General features: G+C 26.8%; 4 protein-coding genes across 8 annotated transcripts in view; 1 reads left to right on the top strand and 3 right to left on the bottom strand.

The window, feature by feature from the left end:
* LOC122716423 overlaps nucleotides 1-10944 on the bottom strand; it is a 32460-nt gene extending 21516 nt beyond the window's left edge. The window contains exons 1-2 of one of the 5 annotated variants that reach the window (XM_043939477.1): nucleotides 10878-10944; nucleotides 7410-9211 (exon numbers count right to left, since the gene is read on the bottom strand). In XM_043939477.1, the coding sequence (XP_043795412.1) occupies nucleotides 7410-7500 (91 nt within the window). In that variant the 5' untranslated portion in view covers nucleotides 7501-9211; nucleotides 10878-10944. Of the gene's footprint in view, nucleotides 1-3428; nucleotides 4011-7409; nucleotides 9212-10751 lie in introns of those variants that run through there. The other 4 variants (XM_043939479.1, XM_043939478.1, XM_043939482.1 and 1 more) reach the window with 4 other exon arrangements.
* Nucleotides 10945-12353: 1409 nt separating this feature from the next.
* On the bottom strand, nucleotides 12354-18077 carry LOC122716406 (raf homolog serine/threonine-protein kinase Raf). Its single transcript, XM_043939437.1, has one exon. It carries the CDS (start codon nucleotides 17859-17861, stop codon nucleotides 15714-15716), a length of 2148 nt encoding a protein of 715 aa, XP_043795372.1. The 5' UTR covers nucleotides 17862-18077; the 3' UTR covers nucleotides 12354-15713.
* Nucleotides 18078-20602: 2525 nt separating this feature from the next.
* Nucleotides 20603-21939, top strand: LOC122716427 (estradiol 17-beta-dehydrogenase 8). The gene is made up of 4 exons (XM_043939487.1): nucleotides 20603-20868; nucleotides 20953-21069; nucleotides 21148-21523; nucleotides 21605-21939. The coding sequence occupies exons 1-4, from the start codon at nucleotides 20838-20840 to the stop codon at nucleotides 21819-21821; spliced, it is 741 nt and encodes a 246-aa protein (XP_043795422.1). The 5' UTR covers nucleotides 20603-20837; the 3' UTR covers nucleotides 21822-21939.
* On the bottom strand, nucleotides 21869-23008 carry LOC122716426 (deoxynucleotidyltransferase terminal-interacting protein 2). Its single transcript, XM_043939486.1, has 2 exons — nucleotides 22753-23008; nucleotides 21869-22654 (listed from the first exon to the last, which is right to left on the bottom strand). Exons 1-2 carry the CDS (start codon nucleotides 22844-22846, stop codon nucleotides 21972-21974), a joined length of 777 nt encoding a protein of 258 aa, XP_043795421.1. The 5' UTR covers nucleotides 22847-23008; the 3' UTR covers nucleotides 21869-21971.
* Between the last annotated feature and the right edge of the window lie 1620 nt (nucleotides 23009-24628).

Below are 24628 nucleotides of genomic sequence, written 5' to 3'. Positions count from 1 at the left end.
TAAAAAAGATTTTGGATTTTAAGAGATCTAGCATTTGTTATATGCAGACTTTATTTAAAATGTGTTCAAATATTCAAATAATGTATAAAAAATATCTCATTATAATTATATGTACATTTATTATTTATATAATTTTTTTGAATTGTATTGTGAATTAATCCATTTATCTGAAAAAATTATTTGTAAATTGAAAAAAATCGTTCTATATCACGAGATATATTACTATAAATCATAATATTCGCGTGTTGAATTATTGTGTTTTATTAACAGAAAATTTATTTATTACGCACGTGATACAGTATTTCATTCAATGTGTAATAAATTGATTTATAGGTATCACTTATATAAATATGTATCTATACTTGCACACTGTGAAAATAATACAAATAAATATACCAACCATTTCACCAACATCCGCGATAAAAGGAGGATTCTCCGTATTGTTAATAAATGTTCACGAAAACAAATATAAGCTATACTTATCGCGAAAGCCCTGATCGGATCTGGAGAAATTTTTCCATGACTTTTACGCACATCAATTATTTTACTCTAAATTATTTTTATAAATATAAAATAGATAAATATAGCAAGACGTTAAAAATAATATAATTGTTAAAAAAGAAACAAAAAAACGAATCTATTTGATATCTATGAAAAATATCTATGAAAACAGGAAAAGAACTTTTTTCGAAGCAACAACTCATATTCCAATACGGTGAAACGCTCACTGTTTTATGATATCGCGTTCACGAGACCACGAAAAGCGATACCATGGAGACAGTACGAGATATTTTTTTTAAGAACTACAGGTGATCTCAAGGATTTCGCGTTCTTTTTGAATGATAAAATGTTCCATGAATGTTTCTCTATAGTCTGTGCCTGCATGCAAATTTCTTTCAATAAGGAAAGCAACGCATAATCAAAAAATATATATTACGAATATATATTTATTATATGTTGTAAAAAAAGGAAGAGAAAAAAATAAAGATATTTTTCAAGTATCAATAATAAATCAAGTATCAATAAAAAATATTTTGATGTTTTGAAATGTTTTGAATTATATTAATTGTCCAGTGATTTTTAAATCATAAAAATTTGATATATTTCGTACCATTTTTATTTAATTTTATTTAATTATTTTGTTCGTAAAAACTATGAACATAAAATTTAAGAAGGTAAGGCTAATAATGTTTTTGCATAAGGCGTTAATAAAGTAGTTAAATACTTTCAAGAGTTAACCTTTGGACTTATTATAACGTACAAACTAACAACGAAAACAAATACCCGCTTCAGATATTATTATAACGCATACATCTACGTTGTATTTTGAACCTCGCAATTAACGAGATAAATAAATAATTATTAGATGCATAAAAATTATAAATGGCGTTGAATCGATGAATTTTGAAAAATTTCCAAGAATACTGCGCATTATTCCACTGATTACATTTTCAATATCGGCGAATGAAAAAATAAACATTTACTAACTTAAAATCGATCATCGGATAAAAAAATCATATTAAATAAAAAAAATTGCTATAATTTCAGACATACGGAATCTTAATTACTGATTAATCATTTTTAATTATACCGTGTGAGCAATGCACAAAGCTATTCAAACTAGTGGATATATGCAGATAAAGTAGATTTAACTATATAATAAAGATTTTTATTAGTCGATAAGAACGAGATATCGTTAAATATCTCGCTACTATCTTCGTTGCGCGTTTTTTAAACTGCGCGTTTATTATTCCAAAAATTACGTAGAAACGCAGTCTTTTTCTCTGTCTCTTCTCTCCTCTTTCTTTATTTCTATCACTTCTTTGAAATAATGAATTTTCAACAATGTTAATATATATATGTTTTTCTGAAAAAACATTATAGATATTCTACGTCATAACTAATTCGCAAACATTTGCAACGTTTCTTTAACGAGTCATCGTTAATTATTAAAATCACTAGAAATATTCTTTTTGAAATTTTATTTTTGCATGACAATATGTAAATATAGAAAGAGTGGATTGATAGCAGCATTTCAATAGAGGAAGAATATCTTTGATAGAATGGCGATCCTCGAAATAAATTGTCTATTTACATCTTATTAATCCAATGAATAACCTAAAAACTATGTATCAATCTTTTTCGAGAATCTACGCCAGTGCGTGCAATATCGCATAGTCTATGCATCGTCATGGGACTGTCACACCAACGTATTTTTTTCTCGTTTCCCTATGCAATATATGTGTATGAAACATATTCTAGAGGGGAAAGTGACGTCTGTACAAGATTGACAGAATAAATCGAATGCAACTTGATCGAAGATATTTTCTGCATAGCATAGTGCTACGTATTGTTTCAATAGCTATCAAATTTTTAATGAAACATCGAACAGTTTGAACTTTCTTCAGATTTAGAAATAGAAATTTAAATAACGATAAGATAATTCAAGTCGTCAATCTTGCACTAAAATTTGAAATCCAACTTTTGTGCCAAAGAAAAAGTTACTTTGTAATATATAATAAATTATATACTTTATGCATATAAGATATCTATTAATAAATTGCAACGCATTATATGAATGCATGACATACATGATATACAGGTGGAAGTTTTTATTCTGAAATTAACAATACATTGATAATAAATTGAAAATAATTATTGAAATAAACATCTATTTCATATCTTGTTTTCAAGATTGAATTAATCAGAAAAAAATGATTTGATTATAGTTTTTATATATATATTTTTATATATATAATTTTTATATATTAGTTTTAACATTTAAGACAATAATTGTTAAAATTTAAAAAAATTGATTGCACATAAATATATATAATATAATAAGTGTGTACTTTCTTATTAAAGATATCAAAAATTATTTATTGATAAAAAGATATAATTGCAGAATATTCGATTTCTAAGTTTTTAATACTCGATTATTTATAATTCAATGCAAAACTTAACTATCACAATAATTGCATTAAAGTTATATAACATGCAATAAATTTCATTTTAAATATGGAACATATTTATATAATTTTTTAAGGTTAACAAACTTAGAATAATGTAAAAGCCGGATATGTATTGCTGAAGCAGCTGTGAGTCATGCAGCTGCAACAGCATCGTCACCGCACATTCCACAATTCACTTCTCCGAAAGACCGCGAAATGCGAGACGGGCTTAAATTAGAATGCAGCCTAATTCGAGGATAGAATTACCTACACTGAGGTTATACATGAATATTTTATTTTATTTATTCTACTATAATTGTATTCATTACTGGTTACAAAGTATTTAAAAATAAAAAAAACTTTATATTTTCTGCATTATCGTTTAATTTCTAATATCTATAACTAGATATTTTTTCCATAGCAATAACTAACAACTCATTTCCCCTCTCAGTTCTAATTTGAATGAACAAACATTACCTTTCGTTCTACGGGCAAAATGTGATATATTTTGCCTAAGTACTTTTAGCCACATCTTCGCCTTCTTCTGTTTATTCTCAAAATCCGACGTCCTGATAGGACAAAGGTTTTCCACTCAGATAAAATGTCAATTCCGATGAGCAGCGTACAATAAAAACCGTTCACTGTCACCGATTGATAAGTGTTCTCTTTTACGTACCGATTACTTAACCTCACTTTTATAACGTTGCGTATATCGATAAATTCGTGATAATAATCAATAAACGTTAGATATAAATAAGAGGAAGTACCGAAACAATTCAATAATTTTTCAATAATAGAAACGAATGATGCTTACACACGAAATTGCTACGAAAGACAGACACTGATGCTAGAGAGACGCGACCCTTTTATAGGCGGAACAACGATCACGTAGGCAAGTCGTTAACTGCTCTACTACCAAGTACGATAATATCAGCTTTAGGCCTTGGAACTTGTCTTGTTTACCAAGTAAAGATGTGTCGGTTTTAGCGTATTTTGACGAAACACCGGTCAAACACTATAGAAATCAAACTCGAACACGCGACTCGATCCAAGATATGAATACATACCGAATGTCTGCATGCACACAACAAGCACTTTAACCGTTTGGCGGCATATACTCCCGCTTAAATAATGGCAACGTTGTAAACAGTGTGAACTGGCAACTAAGTGCGCGCGCAACATTTCACAGTTAGTAGAAAATTGAAAACTGTAATATTTCAGATATGATATTTAAAATTTGATATTCAAACAATTTGCGTTAATTAAATATATATTTTCAAATATTTAAAATCATATTGATATATTAGTATAATGTATATGTACTTATTTTGAAAAATAATAAATAATATACAATGAATTTTTATAGTAATTCTTAATATATATATATATATATATATACATATTTTTGAATTTACGTATATATTTATAATAATACATAATACATAATACATAATAATAGAAGTATTTATGAATTTTTTTGGCAGAATGTTTGCAATAATAATATATAAAATATAAAGTATTAATAATTACTTGTACTTGTAAAGTATTAATAACTAAATACTTTGTACTTTCTAAATATATTATATTAGAAATAGTCAATAAAAAATATACTTTTAGCTTCAATTTTGATATCATAAAAAATTTCTACAAAATATGCAATATATTTTATTTTTAATGTAATGTTTTTATGATATAACAAATAGATTTCAGTACAATTTTATGATCTTCGATCGTTTTCAAGGTTAAGCAATAGATATAGAATCAAGGATCTCATTACGTAATTGTTATTTAAGCCATTATTTAAATACATATAATTAAAAATATATAATTTTGATACATATATAAAAAATTATTAAACAGTAGAGTTTCAAAGTACTGTAGCAAAGCCTTCATAATGATATAAATATCAGAATTATCGCATGATATATTTAGCTCGCAGCCGTCGAAGCCGGTAAACAACAAACCACGATCCGACATGCGATTTCAAGTCGTGTGATATACCAATTTGTTTTTTCTTTTATTATCATTATATTATTATATGTATTTTACTATTATGAATATACAAATCATTGAATGGAAAATAGTCATTAATATTAAAATATATTTGTTTAAGAATTTTATAGAATATATAAGAATATAATAAGAATATATTTGTTTAAGAAAATCGATAAAAACAAAAAAAAAACAGAATCAACGAATCTAGGTCGCGTTATTTTACCATTTAGAAAATCTATCTTTATTTAATCGTTGATAATTTATTGCTAGTGAAATTGGGGCGATAAACATAGCTCGAAATAGACATCGTATTGTTTGAACATTTGATTATCAGAATATATAGAAATACAGAATCCATTCTACAAATGAAACGATAACAAAACAAATTGAATGAATGAAAGGAAATTTTTGTCAATCAATAAAGAATATTTCGTGAGAATGTCATCAAATATATTTAATACTTATCAAAAAGATCATTTTTAACAGATGAAACAGGCGTGTGAACAATAGTAGAATAGGATTGTTGAATGTTAATTTACTATTCAAAAGATATTATGTTATATTTCCCTTTAGCATGACCTAACCCAGAACCTAATCTACCTCAAGTGATATATGTTAAGAACAAAATCGATCGGTCCTACACGCGTGCGTACGTGTGCGTGGCCACGTACGCGGCATATACTTGTTGCCGTTCTATTGACAAGATTTTATTATATATAATTCTAATATAAAATTTTACGATAACAAATTCATGAAACATCTTATCTATTAATTATTTTCGACATTCATTTACTTGTACTTGTTCATCTTTCATCGAAATCAATAAAAAGAATAAGATATTAATGATAATATGATTCATGCAGCAGTTACGAAATTTCCGAAAATTTTATTGTAAAATTTATCAATATAAAAAGAATAAAAAATATATTTATTTCTATTATATATCTATTCTAGGAATAAAATATATTTATTTTTAAATTAGAAGAAGAATTATTATAAGAAGAAATATAATACGTTTAATTATTATCATCTTTTAATTTGAAAAAATATTCATTAAACTTTATCTATTTTATCTGATAGATTTTACAAGTAAAATAAAAAATTGAAAATGGATACTTGGATGATAAATCCATATATATATTACTATTTTAATTTCATAAGAAGCTAAATACGTTTTTTTGATTTAAAATATGAGTCAACGATACTAAATGTAATGACGTAAAAATAATAGTAAGATAAACTTATAAGAGATTCAATGATAAAAGAATTGATTTATTTTAATGAAAATAATTACTAAAAACAAGATATTCTATGCGAATGAACATTCAATATGTATGTATAGAAGATATGATTCTCATGAAAAAACTCGTTACACTACGTTAAAAACAAATAAAAACGAGAAATTAGTAGCGTAGTACTTATACAACAAGAATTACAATTTAGCCTCGAGACAGATCCGTGAAATCTAAATATGGATGTCTATTCTGCAATGATCCATGGTTAAGTTCCACCTGTTCTGGAATGTAATTTTAAACTAGAGATTTGACAATTTATCTTTAATTGTCATTTTCAGTGAAAAATTTTTTTTCCGTCCTCGGATATGATGAATAAAACAAATTAATAATATTTTTCCAAAAACTTGTTGATTATTTCAAAATAATTATTATATATTATATAATGTATAAATATTATACATTATATGGACAAGCTTCAAAGCTAAAATTCACAATGAAAAATTAAAAGTTAATTAACAGATAATAACCGCTAAGAATATGATAGTTTCTTAATCTCTTAATAGTTTTTTTTTTTTTAAATTAAATATACAATTTTGACCTTGATCTTGTTCACAAGATTATGATGTTCTTATAGCGTATTTATCATCTTAAATAAGATTACGACACAAGTTAATCAAATATGTAATTTTAAATACCATTACTATTTTAAAATGTAAAAGATGCAATTTAAAAGTAGAATTCGATTCAATCGATTCATTTTCGCGTGTAGAAAAACATTATTTCGCTACAAAGAAATGCAGAATAATCAAAGTGACCGTTTAATCACTTGCGATGGGTGTCGATGCCCTAGATTGAGACACATCTGTTTAATTACCGTCATCGGGTCAACAATTACGCGACAGAGCTAGATTAACGAGAAACGACATTAATTACACGAAGAATGCCAATCTCCTCCGCGTTTATCAACCATGAAGAAAACTAGTCAAATCATTACATATTTACATTATATTTATGCATCTAAACTTATAATTAACTATTTTGTATCAATTTATAATTATATTGAATGATCATTATCTTTTAGAGAATATCTATGAGATGAAAGAAGGGAGAAAGATGTGGATAAAGTAAATTAAATTTAAATTTCAAATTCAATTCTTTGAAACATCTGTAACTGAAGTGGACTTTGTTTTACATTGAAAATAAAAATAATTATCGGTCAATTACTCACCGATAGAATCTCCATTTTTCTTGCCAGTGTTGTTTTTGTTCTTCTTGTTTTTTGGATAGATATTGCCGATTTTGCTCTGTCCACAACCCATCCTGATCTGTTGCGAGCCCGTGCAACGATCACACTTCAATTACACTTCTCACTACTCTGAGTACTTTTCTTTATTAGTTTTTCGTTGCACGCGTTATTCTCAATACGTGTTTCGTTAGAAAAACAAAAAAAGAAGAAACATACCTTCCTTGAAATTAAATATCTTCTGGCATAAAGAAATTATTCTTTTCATAGAAAAAAGGACAGATATATCAATACAGAAGTTGGTCTTTTACCGTATCATATGCGCCACTTTATCCACGAATATTTCTATTAGGCAGCGAAAGAGATTTTTTACATGTACATAGATACATATATATATATTTTGTATTTTATATATATATATATATTATTTCTATACGCATGTACATGTACGCAATATATTTGCAATATGTATAATAATCGAAAATGCGTGTTACGACACGCGTATAATGTTTTGTGTATATGTTCGTCAGAAATTTCTCAAAAGCTCATATAGCTGATATGACAAGCTGTGTATGTGTACATGCACGTGTGTATGTATGACAATTACATGAGATCCCGAAAGATATGTACGTGTGACGCAACAAATGAAAGCCAGTATATATTCTACAGAACGCAATATGCGAACATTTTTCGACAAATGAATCAACGTATGTTCTTCAGTCTTTTTGTGAGTCAGACGCGAGCGTTCTGTTGGATCAGAGATCACGTGTAAATTCGTATCAAGTTTCTTCTCCTTCTTGGAATAAATCCGGGAACTGTTGCATCGATTAATCGGTTCAATCTTTCCTCCGATACGTTTCACCGACAATGATAAAGCTTGCGGATTAATTCCTTGGTTGATTTATTGATTATCACGTTCAGTCTTTTTTTTTTTCATAACACCGATCGGTAAACGACAAAAAATAAAAAACAGTCTTTCAGAAAAATATCAATAACGCCCATCCATGCGATATCTTTTTTTTCTTGAACAGAAGATAGACAGAGAAAAGAAAAAGCTTTGCTAGAAGCTCGGGGCTCGTTTGCCCTGGTGCCCGCGACTTTGTCGTCTCTGGCTACCTGAGCCGAGGCACCCAATCCATTTTGCACTTCTTGTTCGCTCTACCACCCCATTATTTACGATCTATCATCTATCCCATGTCCAAAGCTGCCAACCGTTCATTCTCCCACTCTATTGCTTTGCACATTCGTTCACTCGTCGAACTCGTTATTATCCTCAAGAGCGAACTTTAATCAGGAAATAATATTCAAATCAATTTTATCGAATTCGATTCGTTAATCGACCAAGTTTTTTTTTCCATAGTATGATCGATTTATAGAGAAAATTTCTATTCTTTTCCACCCTTCTGCAGCTACTTTCTACTGTACAAGGTACAGATATAATATTTGGACAATATGTGGGTTAAGAACGTGACTGACACATGTTTCGATTACAAGAACGAGTTGGCAAAGTCTTGTAATCACTATTTATGGACAACGGTTGTTCCAGTTTCTTCAGCGACGAATATCGTTGGATTAGCGAGCAATTATATCAAAACAAAATAATATAATTCTTGAAGATAGAAGAAAAATAATGGAAAAAATCAGATTCGATGCAGTCTTTGGCAGAGACAATACTGACAGGAACAAGAGAGAGATAAGACGAAATTTATTTGATCCTCTAGCCTTCTTCCTCTGTCTCCTTCCGAGATGAACTCTTTTATTCTGCTACTAGAATTCGATACAGATTTCTAAAAAGAAATAAAATAACGAGCTGATTAAAACACTAATATTCTGATGAGAGAATATATAAATAATGAAAACGCGAGTAATTATACGTGTTCTTTTAATATATGCACACTGATAAGCTTAACAGATACAAGAAACATGAAAAGCAAATACAGTGTATGGCATTAACTGGAAGAAAAGACGTAGGCAAACAACGTTTCTTTTTTATGTTAAAAAAAAAATGCATTTTTAGATATTAGATATTAAGATATTAGATTTTTAGATTTAGATGTCTGTTAAATAATAAAGAATAATTAATAATAAAAATTTTTGAAATATATAATAATTTTACATAATAGAAAAGGGCCTGATAAATTATAAAAGTCAAACGATCGATATTAACTTTGGCACGATATCTGTTATGTTCCAGCTTTTAACGAACATATACGTGTCTAAGAATGGAACGACATTTAAAAAAACCACAAATGCGAAATTTATAAATCTTGGCATAATATTATAACGATTATCTAAATGTGAAATCAAATTACGCGATATGATCATAAATCTTTGGAAGAAATGAAAAGTTTTTCAAACGTTCTTTTATCATTTCAAATAATATCGAAATATTGATACGATATAGCATAACATTTGTTATATCGTAGCATAACATTATTAAATATATCAAAAACAGATTCATAATCAACTAAATAAACATTCTAAGTTATAAACATCAAAATATTAAAATTCTAACATTGGAGAAAAAATAAGAATGTAATATTCACAGCAATTATAAAAATGTTTAATGCTACATCAATGTTTGAATCAACATTCAATTCCGCGGCATAAAATTTATACGCTACGATTGCTCTCTTATTTGTCGGTCAATGTCATTTTCTTCAATACTCTTTTTGAATACGATTAAATTATATTATATCAATATCACTTTATCTCTTTGACAAATAGCATTCTAAATAGCTATCGACATATAATAGAATCGACATATAATAACTTCACAATTAATCCGTACTTTTATAATTATATCATTATACAATTGATCTTCATCAATTTCCTTATCATAACATTTTTTTCTATTCAATAACTTACTTTTATGATATGGCAAAAGACAAAGAATACTTCGATGTTAAATAATTCACTGTTTATTGAAAGTACAATAAATTGGAACAACGTTTACTCGAACAATCTGTCAATATTTAAATGTTTCATACCGATATCCGGTATCCATTCAATACAGAAATGCTTCACGTTGTTTAAACTTAATATCATGAAAATGATGTAAAAAAGATATTAGAAAGATAAAACAGTTAGTAAATTCATAAAAAACTCAAATAAACTCTGATCAGTTGAACACGCGATACTATTTTTGACTGATTGGTTATGATGAAATATCGTTTAAAAAAATTGAGAGATGAACATAATCCGTAATCATATTCGTTTTAATTTGAATATTGTAAAAAAAAACAGAGATTATTTCTTCAAGGCAAATATTCTCATGATGTTCTACTTTGAAATGACCACCCGAAATTCGATTCGAAGTTAACTAACCTCGTTTCACGCAATAATACAAGCGACCTCGATATCCACCTGTTCACAACGATTGTACATAAATGAAACTCTTCACTTATTCTATGACTCAAATATATGTATACATACGCGAATATAAGTGCGTACCAATTAACGATGACAAAATGTTAAAGATGAACACAGATACTCGCACTACGAAGTTCCAGCATCGACTATTCTGCCGGTCAAGGCGCCAGCTGGATTTGCGCATGCGCGCTCCCTCTACACATCTCATATACACTCTCATGTTACAAGTACATATACAAGACTTATATATTTGTGTTGTTGATTCTAATCTCTATATATATACGTTCTTGTTTATATGTGTACCAACTAATACTAGAATTTTTTGCTATATATATAATATACATATATTCGAATTTTATATGCGATCATATCCTTATGTTCACTCATCTAACTTTGATATAAGATCATTTTTATAAAAAGCGAATATTATAAATTTAATGCAATTTAATATATAAAGATTAAATTAAATTATTAAAAATTAGATTTTCCGCAGAATAAAAAGAATAGAACAAAGAACTTTATAAAATCTCGTTACTGGAGTTTTGCGATGTCATGATCTTCCGATAAGGATTCTTGATTTTCATGATTGCATTTAGAAGCTACCATCAATACTATGATATTCATTAGATTAAATCATATTTACACTTTAAGAGCAATATTTGAAGCGCAAAATGATTATATAATCATAAATAATAAGTTATTCATACAATCCAATATTTGTTATATGAAGTTATATATAATGTATACTTACATTAAATTTAACTTAAAAATAATAAAATGGAAAAAAAACAATTTGTTCATACTTACTTAATTTTATTTGAAATAATTATGAGAAAAAATCGATTTGCAATAAATTCTAATTAATTCACAACTCTTTGAACAAAACACCACAGCAGATGGCAAATGCTAATAAATTTCACAGTTATATAAACTTAACACAATGTTTGATTTAAATGCAATTATACAGTACTTACGTATTGCTTTTAAAAGATTATCGTGTACAAATATTATTTTACATAGAACAACATATGTAGGGCAGTGGTATTCATTGTTTTCTCCAAGTTATTTTTGAAATAAAATATAAATATAATAAAATTGTATTTTGATTTGATTAATATTTAAGTGCAATTTTAAAGAAGATTTTTAATTGAATTTTTATTATTAATCTCGTTTATATTTTCAAATTATATAGATCTGTGAATATATCTACTTAATAATTCAAAAAGCTATACGATTTTAAACAAAACAAATAATATGTTTGATTAACTTCTAATACAAATAACAACTTCTAATAAAATGAATACATTAATTAAAATTTTCCATTATACAAAATTATCACTTATACTATATTCATATACTTTAATAATACTGATATTATGAAGTGTCATTATTCGAGTATTATTATTGCTTCTGCAAGAAACAATAAAAATTACGAATGAATTTTTGTATCCAAAAGCACACTTGTAAGTTTTATCAATAGCATATTTCTTTTAACAATAATATTTTAGATTAATCGATGAAATATGTTAAATTTCGTTAAAGGAATAACGAGACTTATTACATGAAGAGTCAACTTTTTATTTTTTACTTCTTTTTTTTTTCATTTTTTTTTTTAATTTTTTTCTTTTTTTGTGTTGAATACAATGATCAATCGATCGTCACGATTGACTGTGTTAAGTATTTCCAATCTCAGCCACGCTATCTTGTTACAAGACATGCATTTCACTCAACAGCAACTTCAGCGTAATTTGACCAAAACGGAGCCGAAATTCTATTACAATACGTCAATACGTGCGATACGACGTCTGTCAATCAAACGAAATATCTTTCATCCGATCGTTTTTTCGTGTCAAACCTAGTTGAAGTTCGAGGCAGGATTCGAGGAAAGTAAAGTAAATTCGATATTTAATGATTCATTTATTTCATTTTGTCCAAAAATGATTTTATCAATTTCTTTGATGTATCAAAATCATAAATTTCATCGAATTTCATATTTAAAAAAAATTCTGAAGATTTATAGATCAAAAATTATTCCATTTTTTAAAAATATCAAATAAACTAGATTTTATTCTTTTTTAAATGGATCAGTTTCATTTGTTTTCATTACTTTCGATTTGATTCTATGCCTCGAAGAACTAACTTTCTTTAATTCTAAACAACATAATAAAGTTTCTCAGTTTTCAGGTCGACACAAAAACACGTTCCATTTTTTGTAATCACATACAAGTCCTTCTATATGTACGATATATATTAAAGCAATGTACAGAGGAATGTTTTCCGAGAAAATAATATTCTAAAATTTGATAGTGATATATAGGAAGATTGATTAAGGAGGACGTAGAGCGCGAGGGTTACAAATTTTATAATTTGCTTTCTTTTTAGTTTATATTCGTCATTTCTTCATGTATGTTATATATATATTTAAATAAACATTCGTACTATGTTAATATTCTCTACAATAAATTAAAGCATCAAAATCAAAATCTATATAAAAACAAAAAAATTATTTCACATAATTAACTAAGGATTAACAAAGAATTCTATCAAACAATAGATAACATGCTCTACAAAATCTGAATTGTATCACAAAAATAAAATAGTTTAAAATATAAACATAAGTAAAAAATGCAGAAATAGGTTTTTAATTTCTATATTATACAACGTAACCATTGTACATCGCAGAGTATCCATTCGTATCCTTTCAAAGATTTTACCATATCTAGAAAATTGCACTATAAAAAACCTCGGAAAGCTATTAGAAAGCTAGTCATCCCCCGCACCTTACATAACATCCTCCTTTTTTTTCATTTTTTTTTTCCATTTAATATTTTTATAACATTGTTAATTATGTTTCACAGTTCACTATTTCCCTTACGAGAAAGCGTCATTAACAATGACAAGTGCATTCCTTTATTCCGGCGAACGTGTTCATTGGTATTTTTTCGTTTCACTCATACTCTCTCTTTCTCTCTCTTTCTCTCTTTCGCATATACATACATACACACACACATTCGAACACGTTTTCTCTTCTCCTACAATTCACATTTTCACAGTTCTTCGCAATCACACACTCTCAAGATTTTATAATCCGGCACTTATTTATTTAATTTTTTCCTCTTTTTCATTTTTTTTTTTACTTTTTAATTGCAGTTCATCACACTTAGATTATATATAAATAAATAAATAATAAATCGGGTTGTCACGTGCTTTAAACAAAACAAGATCACTCGTTCTAACTAATGAAATTTTAAAGATTTGCTCTTAGGCCTTTTCATATGCTTCAGAAAATATGTCACGATTTGACGAGTGCCGCATCGATGTTAAATTTTAGGATACGCCCGCGAATCAATGATGCAAAATGTTACGTAGTCAGTATAGTTTATCATTGATCGCGTAAGCGTGATTCAGATGCCCATCGAATAAAGTTTCACTAATTTTTTTTACTACTGCACGTCCCCTAAATTATACGACACACAAGCCAAAAAGTTTCCTCTATTTCCTCTATTATTTATCTTTTTCGCTGAATACTCTTTATACTGCATACATTCTCCTTATACATATTTATTGTTCATCGGGCCCTTATCTGAAACACGTTTAATCCTAACAAAAGTTTTAATCATCTCATAGAACTCAAGTCTTTGATGCTATGTAATAAATACTTTATGAATTTATCACTTCGAAGTGAAATTCGCGCCTCTTCCTACATTATAAGCCTCAAATAAAATGAAAAAGAACTTAAAAAAAAAATAATAATAATAATAAAAATTAATAAATATTAAAATGCAAGGAACAATAGCCGACTATAAAGTAAGGAAAAAAAATGGAAGTTAGTCAATACCTTTTTTAATCTAAGTTGCAATACGATGTTACTCCTTTTTACCATCAATGAGAATTTAAATGATCTTTAGGCCTTGATTCGTTAATAATGTTTCAAATCAAGCCAAAATAAATTCGCATACGACTTATCATTATAATTTATAATATCGATGAAGTCTTAAAATAAAGGCCAAGTATATATATCACTTTTTATTTGACTTTCAATTTCATTCGTCATTTTTTAATACAGTACAATCTTTTGGTTTCATTAAACCAAAAGAATTTACTTCGTAGAAAAAAATATATAAAAAAAAATATCAGTCAAATATGATTATATATCGAAAACAATTACTACAAAAAAAGAGGTAATTATTATAAAACGTCTATTACTATAGAATATCTAATTTGAGTTCAAAGAGTCTACATTTCGTTTTTAAAAATAATATACGCGTATTTTAGATAATTTTAATGAAACTTATATATATTCTAATATTAAACTATAAATTATAAATGATATGAAAAGGAACAATTCTTATGTGAGCATGTTGAAGACAAACATGAAGGAAGTAGGTACAAAAATCACTTCGGCGTTTGCAAAAATACTTCACAGACAAATGACGGCCCACGCGAATTTAAATGCCGTTACTTCTATTACTTACTTTATTTTTACATCCTTCATAAGGATTCCACAAAAGTAACAGACCTCTACGCGACACGCATACACGTGTATTTGTTCATGAGTGTATACACATGTTTACGAATATGTGTTGATACACGCAAACGATAACTTGTTAAATAAAAGTTCTTCTCATAGATAGTAAGTATGTAAAGGTAAAAGCTATATATGCATTCTTGCCATGAAATACATCGGATACGTCAATTAATAAGATGAATTTCTGTCCTTATCTTTTTTGTCTTAATTGCATTAAGTATTGTATAATCACATTCTACATCGAGCGAACAATTGCAACACAGTCAAAGTGTAGTTGGAAAGAATCGCATAGATTGTTCATAGCTAAATTTATTACGATTTCGTTTAAAATTTTTTAAATATTTAATTTTATGCAAATTGCATCAGACTCATTACTTCGGGTGATATTTTTATATGTTCCCACCGGAAGGATAAAAGGAAAATGCTCCGAACTGGAAATTCACTGGAGTTTTTGGCGAAGCACAAGTGTATACAAAATCATCTGATTGTAGCTGCGTCCTGTTTAAGTTTGGTTCAGAAGTCGATTTGGTTATTTTAGGTAATCCTCGTAAAAGACTTTCTAAATTAGCTAAAATTTGACGAAATATTGGTCTATCTTCTCTGGAAAATTTAATGCAATCCTCTGTCAGTCTCTTCAGTGCTTTAGGAGTATCTGATCGCAATTTATTTAAATCTGGACGTAAATTTCCACGTCCAACCATAAATAATATTTGATCCTTGTTATTAATATGCGAATATGGTAGTTGGCCAGATAATAATTCAAATAAAACCACACCGAATGCGTAAACATCAGATTGAAAACTATATGGATTTTCTTCTTGCATTCTTATAACTTCTGGTGCCATCCAAAGAATGGATCCAGTTGGTTGATGAAATTGTTGAGAACCAGACCACCTAGTCTTTGCTGTAGCTAAACCAAAATCTCCAATTTTTACAGTGAGATCATCATGCAAAAATATATTATTACTCTTTAAATCTCGATGAATGATATTTTTTGCATGTAAATAATCCATTCCTTGTGCAGTTTGTCTTCCAATTTCTATTAATGTGAATAAATCAAACTTTGTTTCAAATACATGTAAATGTTTATATAATGAAGAACCTTCACACCATTGAGTAACAATTGCTAGTTGTGGTTTGCTAACACATCCCATAAACAAAAGAATATTTACATGCCGTGTTTTACGTAAAACTGCAACTTCATTTTTAAATGCTTGTAACTGAGCAGCAGTGGGTATTTTAACATTGAGTGTTTTTACAGCTACAGGGCCATGCCAATGAGCTTTGTATACTGTTCCAAAAGAACCTGATCCAATACGAGCTCCAATCAAGATTTCATCTGCTGGAATTTCCCAATCCTCTATGGATTCTCTAGGTGCTAAAAGATTTTTAGATGATTCATCAGCTGATCTTGCTCTTGGTCTTTTTGGTCTTAAGGTACTAGTAGGACTAGCCTGTGTTGACTGACTGTGTTTTGTTGGACTGCTACCAGGTGATACTGCACTTTGTGTGGTACCAATAGGACGACCTAAACTCTGAGATCTAGTGTATTCGTCTATATTAGCAGCTTCTCCACTTGGTTTTACCATATTAAAACAAACATTAGGCGCAGAACTGGAACGATCTTGTTGTCCCAAAGAACGTGGATGCCTTTGATTTCTTGATGGAGCAAGAGATGGAGACATGCTTCTACTTAATCCATATCCAGAAGGAAGTTGTAATATTCCAGCAGTACTTTCAAGATTATGTGCTAGCAATGCTTGATAATAAGCATCTTGCATACGTACTTGGTGGCATAAAGCAGGTACACCACCAGCACATCTTTGATGAAACCGATAATTGCAAGTTCTACAATAAAATCCCTGAAAAAGGAGTTTTCTACAACATTCACAAAATGCTAGTGAGAAAAAAGTCTTGCGCACAAAGTTATGAGAAATGGAAGTAGTTATTGGAAACTTATCCAAAATTTCCACAGATATTTCATCGCAGTCAAGTAATGAGATGTCGGTATCCCAAGAAGTAAGATATCTGGAGTTGTCTGCACCCAAAATATATACCACACACATTTCTGTAGTTAAATTCCGTAATTTCATTGCTTTGGCAAGTGCATCTCTTAATGAAAGTCCTTCACGAACTTGTACACTTGTACGTTGTTGATTAGGTAAATATGCCCTGAGCAGAGATTTCATTGGCGTTCTTTGACCTCTAACAGATGCATTAGCATCACGAGATTCACTCTCTGATGTGGAAGCACTACCAGATACTCGACCAGCATTCAACAATTCATTGAGCTTCTGTTCCTTAGATTCTAAATCATGCAACTTGCTAGTTAATTCTTGATACTCATTCAAATATATCGAAGGTGGATGTTGAAATCCAGCAAAACGATTATTCAGAGCGTCAATGTTTTGTCGAGTAACGTGTATCACATTTTGTATATTTCTCAGCTCATACCTTAATGGATCTGTATCCAAATAACCGTCCTCGGAATCACTGAGTTCTCCCGATTCCGGGCCGCTACCTCGTGAAGAGGACATAGCTAACTATATAAAGTATAGCTTTTTCCTCTATCGACGAGGACGGGAAGACAACGTCGAGGACAAGAAAGACGGCGACGTAGTTGTCGCTGCCTCGAACTTACGACACGAAAATTCCGTGTACGCGTTCACACGGACCGCCGTGGCGCCACGCAGAGGCGCGGGGCTATGTTTCTTGAAGCGTCGGTGCTGCCAGTCTCTGCGTACAATCTTCCGTCCCCCTCCAACTGATTTTCTTCCTCTTCCTCTATTTAAATTCTACCTGTTTACTTATACAATTTCTTTGCAATTTTTTCAAGTTAATATTATTTTCTTTTTTGCCTTTTTATTTTTAAACTCTTATTTCATATTGTTTTATATTTAAAGTAGTTTATAAAATTTTTTGATCATAACTGTTCATTAAAAACTCAATAATTAGCACAAAATACAAATTTATGATGAAATGATTTAATTTTTAAAATTATTTTAAAATTAACGCATTATATATTATTGCATTATCATTATAAATATTTTCATATTTTTATAAATCTAATTTTTATTGCACTATTTTTGTTAGTATAATAAAACTATTCTATTTAATAGTTATGAAAATAAATCTATACTAATATTAATATTACAAAATATTAAAATCTTTCTTTACCATCTTTTTAAAAAACAATATTTGGAATAAGTCTATAATTCAAGTTCAATTTTTCTATAAACATAACTACTCGCATTGCGTTCCTGACGTCACTGCAGACTAGTGCAGACGTGTTTTGACGTCAGCAGCATATGGTACGGTTACCTAGGCAACAGAAGTTCTAATTGGTTCAATGTTTGTATAATTATTGTTATTATTACATATAAATATTCAAAAATTTATCACTATAGCTTTTGAATCAACAAAGATAATAAAAAATAATAATTTTGTATTTATTCTTTTATAAATTAAACTTTACTTTACTGAATTTTTTTTTTAAATTCTTTTTACATCTTTCAATAGTATTTGATATATAAATTACGAAAATTAAATTTTAATATTAGGAATTCATAAGATTAAAGATTATAAATAAATAAAATTATATATAGTTAGATAGTTTATGAATAATTTTCATTGCTATTATGATTCTATTGACAATCCGTCCAATCAGGAGAGCCTTTTGGTCATTGGTGACGTTATGTACGCTTTATTAGCTTGTCACAAATGAAATATAACTATATATTCAATATTCTGAAATACCGATCGCGCAAAAAATCAGGCTATTTAAAATGCTTTAAAACGGTAAGTACAGAAATTATATTTAAATAAATCATAATAAAGATAGATTTTAAAAATAATTTCTTTGGTTGTTCTTTTCATGAATTGTATATATTAAATTCATAGATCTTATGATTAAAAATTTGGTAAAAAATAAAAAAATTTTATTATTAAAATTATATGAAAATCAAGCAAGTATTTCTTATTTTTATTTTTCTTTTTGAATGATTTTCGATTACTATCTTTATTATTCGAAATAAGAAGTGATTAACATTAGAAAACTAATTTCATATTTGTAAAATAGACAAATTTCTATTAGAATATTTACCTATTAAAAAATATGTAAAACCCCATTAAAATATAAAAAATATAAAAATATAAAAAATATTTTATTTATATATATATATAAATTAGATCACATTATATTCTATTAAAATTTTCCATTTATTTAAATTTTTAATTAATAAATTAATAAAAGAAGATAAAAGTAAATCAAATATCGGAACCGTTTTTTAAGTGTATAAATTTTGCAGAGCAAATATAGATAAGGAAATAATAGAAGAAAGAGAAAAGATGAAAATTGAACAATTAACGCCATCTCTAGAGTATAAATGAAATATAAAAAGAACATAATAAATAGTGAATAAAGATAAGATAGAAAATTAACTTTCAGTCATTTTTTGAATATCAAAGACACTTCTTCAATACTTTTTCAGGTAAATGAAAATTGACAATTAACGCCATCTCTTAGTATTTTTAAAAATATATTTTTAATATTTAAAGAAATAGTTATTTATAATATTCAAGAGATGGCGTTGACAGAGATAGACAATTCTTATCTATCTCTATCCTTCTCTTATCATTTGCTATTCTTTCTTTTTATATTTCAATTACAGAGAAGTTAAGAATTAACTTTCAGCGCCATCTCTTGAATATTAAAGATAAATATTTCTTTAAATGTTAAAAATATTTTTCTAAAAATGCTAAGAGATGGCGTTAATTTTCAATTCTTACGTGTTTTATTTTTAAGAAAGTATCTTAGATATTCAAGAGATGGCGCCAAATGTTAATTCTTATCTATCTCTATCCTTCTTTTATTATTTGCTATCCTTTCTTTTTGTGTTTCATTTGCGGCACTCTATAGATGGCGCTGATTTCTGAATTTTTATACTATCTCTGTCCTTCTCTCTCTATACTCTATTTCTACAAAATTATCTAGTTCTGTAAAATTATGCAATAGAAAATGGTTTTGATGTCTGAAATACTTTATTTTCTTTATTTAACTTAATAATTAAAAATCTTGATAGATTCTATTTTCAATTTTTATATATATATATTACATTATAAATATATATATGTTTATTTTTATTTAAATATATTATATATTATATATTATATATTATACATATATATATTTAAAAAAAAAATTCAAAGATGACGTTAATAGTTAATTCTTATCTTATCTCTGTCCGTCTTCTACTAGTTGTTTTTCACGTTTTATTTAAGCCGTTTTAGAGATGATTTTTTAATTTTTATTCTATATTTGTTGTTCTTTTACTATTTGTTTTTATATTACGTATTATCAGAAAACAAAAAAAAATATTAAAAAAAAAATAATTTGATAAAGTGAAATTTAATTTCTTTACGTTGTATAAATAAGATCAAATTATTAGTGTTTTATAATTTATTTATTATATTGTATTAATATATTGTACTAATCGTTTTCAAAAATAAAAAAAATGGTAGCTGGAAAAATAGCTTTTGTAACAGGTATTTGTAGAAAAAAAAATTAAAGATTAAACGAAAATTTATACTTATGATAAATATTTTTTACTAGATCTATTATAATTATAGGTGCTGGAAGCGGTATAGGTAGAAAAGTATGCCATATTTTGGCAAAACAAGGAGCTAGTGTTATTGCTACCGATCTAAACTTAAAAAATGCTGAAGAAACTATTAGATCTTTAAATGGTTTGATACAAAATATTTTTTTATTATGTACTAATATAAATAATAATAATATAATAAAATTTATATAATAATTTTTAGATACCAAACATTTAGCATTAAATGTAGAAGTCTTAAATGAACAAAGTATTAAAGAAGCATTTAAAAATGCAATAAATAAATATTCAACTCCACCTACTATTATAGTTAATTCTGCTGGTATTACAAGTGATCAATTCATTTTGAAACTTACTAATGAGGATTTTGATAAAGTACTTAATGTGAATTTAAAAGGAACTTTTTTTATAATTCAAACAGCAGTAAAAGAAATGATTAATGCTAATGTAAATAAAGGTGGTTCAATTATTAATATAAGTTCTATTATTGGAAAAATAGGAAACATGGGACAAGCCAATTATGCTGCATCAAAAGCTGGAGTAATAGCTCTTACAAAAACTGCTTCTCTCGAATTTGGACAGTAAGAACAAAATAATATTTATATAATATTATATAAATATTATATAATTATAAATTTATAATATTATCAATCATATTGTAGATTTGGAATTCGTGTTAATACTGTGCTACCAGGTTTTATAGAAACTCCTATGACAAAAACTATACCTGATAATATAAAGGAATTATTTATAAAAAGAATTCCCCTTCATAGAATGGGAAAACCAGAAGAAGTGGCAGAAGTTATTACATTTTTAGCATCTTCCAAGAGTTCTTATATTAATGGTGCATCCATAGATGTTACAGGAGGATTATATTAACCTTGTTTATAACTATGTTAAAACTACATATATATTTTTATATTTTTATAATTATTAAAAACACATAAATTTAAAACACATTTAATGAAATAATGTAATTACAAATATATTTAAAATGTTGATTTGAAATATGTATGCTAATTACATATATTATTTTTTTTTTCCCTTAAGTTTCTTTGCATGTTTATGAGCTTTATAATGCAATCTTCTTTTCTCATCAATGATCTCCTTATATTTACGTTTATTATATTTAGAGAATTGAGCATCAGTCATAAGTTCATCCACAATTGTTTTCTTACGTTCTTTCTTAGTAAGACGTCCAGAATAATAATCCAAATGTGAATCAATAACTTTACCAATTTGAAAGTATCGTGGTAATGTTTTAAGATCATTCTTTTTGTAAAATCGTTTAGGATCTAATACTGATCTCATTCTTATGACTTGAAGATCATGTTTAACTTCTGGTGTTAATTCAGGAGCACCCATATTAAACCAATCTTTGCCCTTAGTTTTACTACGCTCCTTACGTCTTTTAGCTTTTAGCAATTTTGTACTAATCTCATAAGGAGGTACAGCTTCTAACTTTTCAAAACCAGATTGAATAATACTTTTTTCAAGTATTTTATCTACTGCTGTCAATTCTTGTGTCAAATGAGTTACATCCTGATTAAATATTGGATTATTTTTCTTTCTTATATTTGACCAACCCATATCTTTCTCAAATTCGTCGAGGTCGATATCTTTAGTTACATTACGAACTACTATCTTTTTTGTTGTAGTTTCATTTTTAATTAAATCTTCCTCTATATCAAAAAATTTGAGTGCCTGTGTACCTGTTAAATTAATATATATAAAAAATTAATATATATATATCATACATTTTTAATTTCTATAACCTCTATAAGTATTATAGTGAAACAAACTTAATTACCATGATTTTCAAAATCTAAATCATCATCATTTTCTATTAAACAATCTTTCTTCATCAAATCTTCATCACCTTTCGTATCAATTATTATATCCATTATTAGTTAATTTTAATAATTAAGGAAAAGAAAGTTTCTCAATATTTCTCACGTGTTTGATATGATAATATTTTAAAACTTTATTTTAACTTAAAAAATTATTTTTTTTTATATATAAAAAAAAAAAGAAAAAGAAAAAAAGAATATGGAAATATCAAGGAAAATCTAATACATTATAAAATATTTACAAATTCTTATGCAAGTTTACATCAAATAATATATATATAAGGAATATATTACTTTAAATAAGTATTATTTAAAGTATAATTGTTTAATTATAAATCATAAATATAGCAATAAGAATAATATAATAACTTTTGAATATTTATAATTATAATTATATTTTTATAAAATATTACTACATATATATTTCATCTATAATTCAAATTGTGACCAAATAACTAGATTACCGATCGGATATAGTTATTTCGTTTCTAAATAATACCGTTAGATTTCGACTCCTTGAACTGTTATATCACTTTCCCTTCTATTTTCATTTTATTTTTCCCCACTTCTTTTCACTTTTCATTTCTTTCTTCCCCTTTCACTTGTTTCTATCAGAGAAAGTGTTTCTCACTTTGTAAGGATAAAACTTAGTGACATGGCACTAACTATTATTATTTATATATAGAAAACATTAGTAATGTTTTACAAAGATTTCAAAATATTTTTCAAGTGATATTATTCTTTGAATTAATCAACTATTTCATTGTTTATTACTTTATTTTTCAAAGTTTCTTATTAGAATTTTATTTATTCGTGAAAAACGAGATTATTTATTAATAAATAAATCATTTTTTTTTAATATAACTAATAATAAAGATATTATTTATTACTTCAGCTTTTTAATAATATTATATTATTGATTATTAATATGATTATGAAATAATAATAATTATATATGTATAACGTAGTACTATCCATTGTATACAAAAAACTTGGAAAAAATTAGACTTAAACTTGTATGGAATATGCTTATCTTAAAACGCAGAAAAATGACCGTGAGTATTTCCTGTATAGATATTTCTGTATAGACGCATTTCTGTAATTGAAACTTTATTTTTACTTATTCAAATAATATTTCTATCAATAATTTATATATATATATATAATCTTTTAAAAAAAGATCAATAATTAGAAGACCTTCAATCAAATTTTAAATTTTCAATCAAAAACCATAAATTTAAATTTCATAAAATTCAAGTATTTTCGATATAATTCGAGAAATTTTATTCTGAAAAAAAAATAAATTTGATTTGTTTAAATCAAAAATTATTATTAAAATTATATTAAAATTTCATTTTCAGATAATACTTATATAATGCAGTAAATATAAATGTTTATATTATTATCATTATATTTTAATTATAATTAAAATATAAATGTTTTCATTATTACGTGTTAAAAAAAAATAAGTTTTCAAAATTATGCATATATCTACGAAGATAATCAGGACTGAATTGCGAATTTTTATGAAACTAAAATTTATTTAAAAATTATAAATTTATTTAAAATATATAGAAAATATATTACATTATATAATTAAAATAATAAAATTTCAAATTATATACATATAAAACAGAGTGTTCCAAAAAAAAATCGAATAATTTTGATAATATATTATAAATTTTGTCTATTTTTAATTTATTTTAAAAAATAGATATTTTGTATATATGATATTTTGTATATAACTAAAATATTTTTTCTAAATTTCTTTTATCAAGATTAGTTTTTTCAATTATTTTTCATGCATTTTTTATTTTTTTTTTTTATTTCTGTTGG

This window comes from Apis laboriosa, unplaced genomic scaffold (genome assembly GCF_014066325.1).
Source record: "Apis laboriosa isolate Shangri-la unplaced genomic scaffold, ASM1406632v1 scaffold45_cov149, whole genome shotgun sequence".
Taxonomy (NCBI): domain Eukaryota; kingdom Metazoa; phylum Arthropoda; class Insecta; order Hymenoptera; family Apidae; genus Apis; species Apis laboriosa.
The sequence above is the reverse complement of the archived record's forward strand: the minus strand, read 5'-3'. Positions and strand labels throughout refer to the sequence as shown.

Bases quoted from the DNA above. Each gene is read 5' to 3' on its own strand.
- LOC122716427 (XM_043939487.1), top strand. From the start codon at position 20,838: ATGGTAGCTGGAAAAATAGCTTTTGTAACAG. The intron at 21,070-21,147 runs GTTTGATACAAA...AATAATTTTTAG, and splicing joins AACTATTAGATCTTTAAATG to ATACCAAACATTTAGCATTA. The intron at 21,524-21,604 runs GTAAGAACAAAA...ATCATATTGTAG, and splicing joins GCTTCTCTCGAATTTGGACA to ATTTGGAATTCGTGTTAATA.
- LOC122716426 (XM_043939486.1), bottom strand. From the start codon at position 22,846: ATGGATATAATAATTGATACGAAAGGTGATGAAGATTTGATGAAGAAA. The intron at 22,655-22,752 runs GTAATTAAGTTT...TTAATTTAACAG, and splicing joins TTTAGATTTTGAAAATCATG to GTACACAGGCACTCAAATTT.
- LOC122716406 (XM_043939437.1), bottom strand. From the start codon at position 17,861: ATGTCCTCTTCACGAGGTAGCGGCCCGGAATCGGGAGAACTCAGTGAT.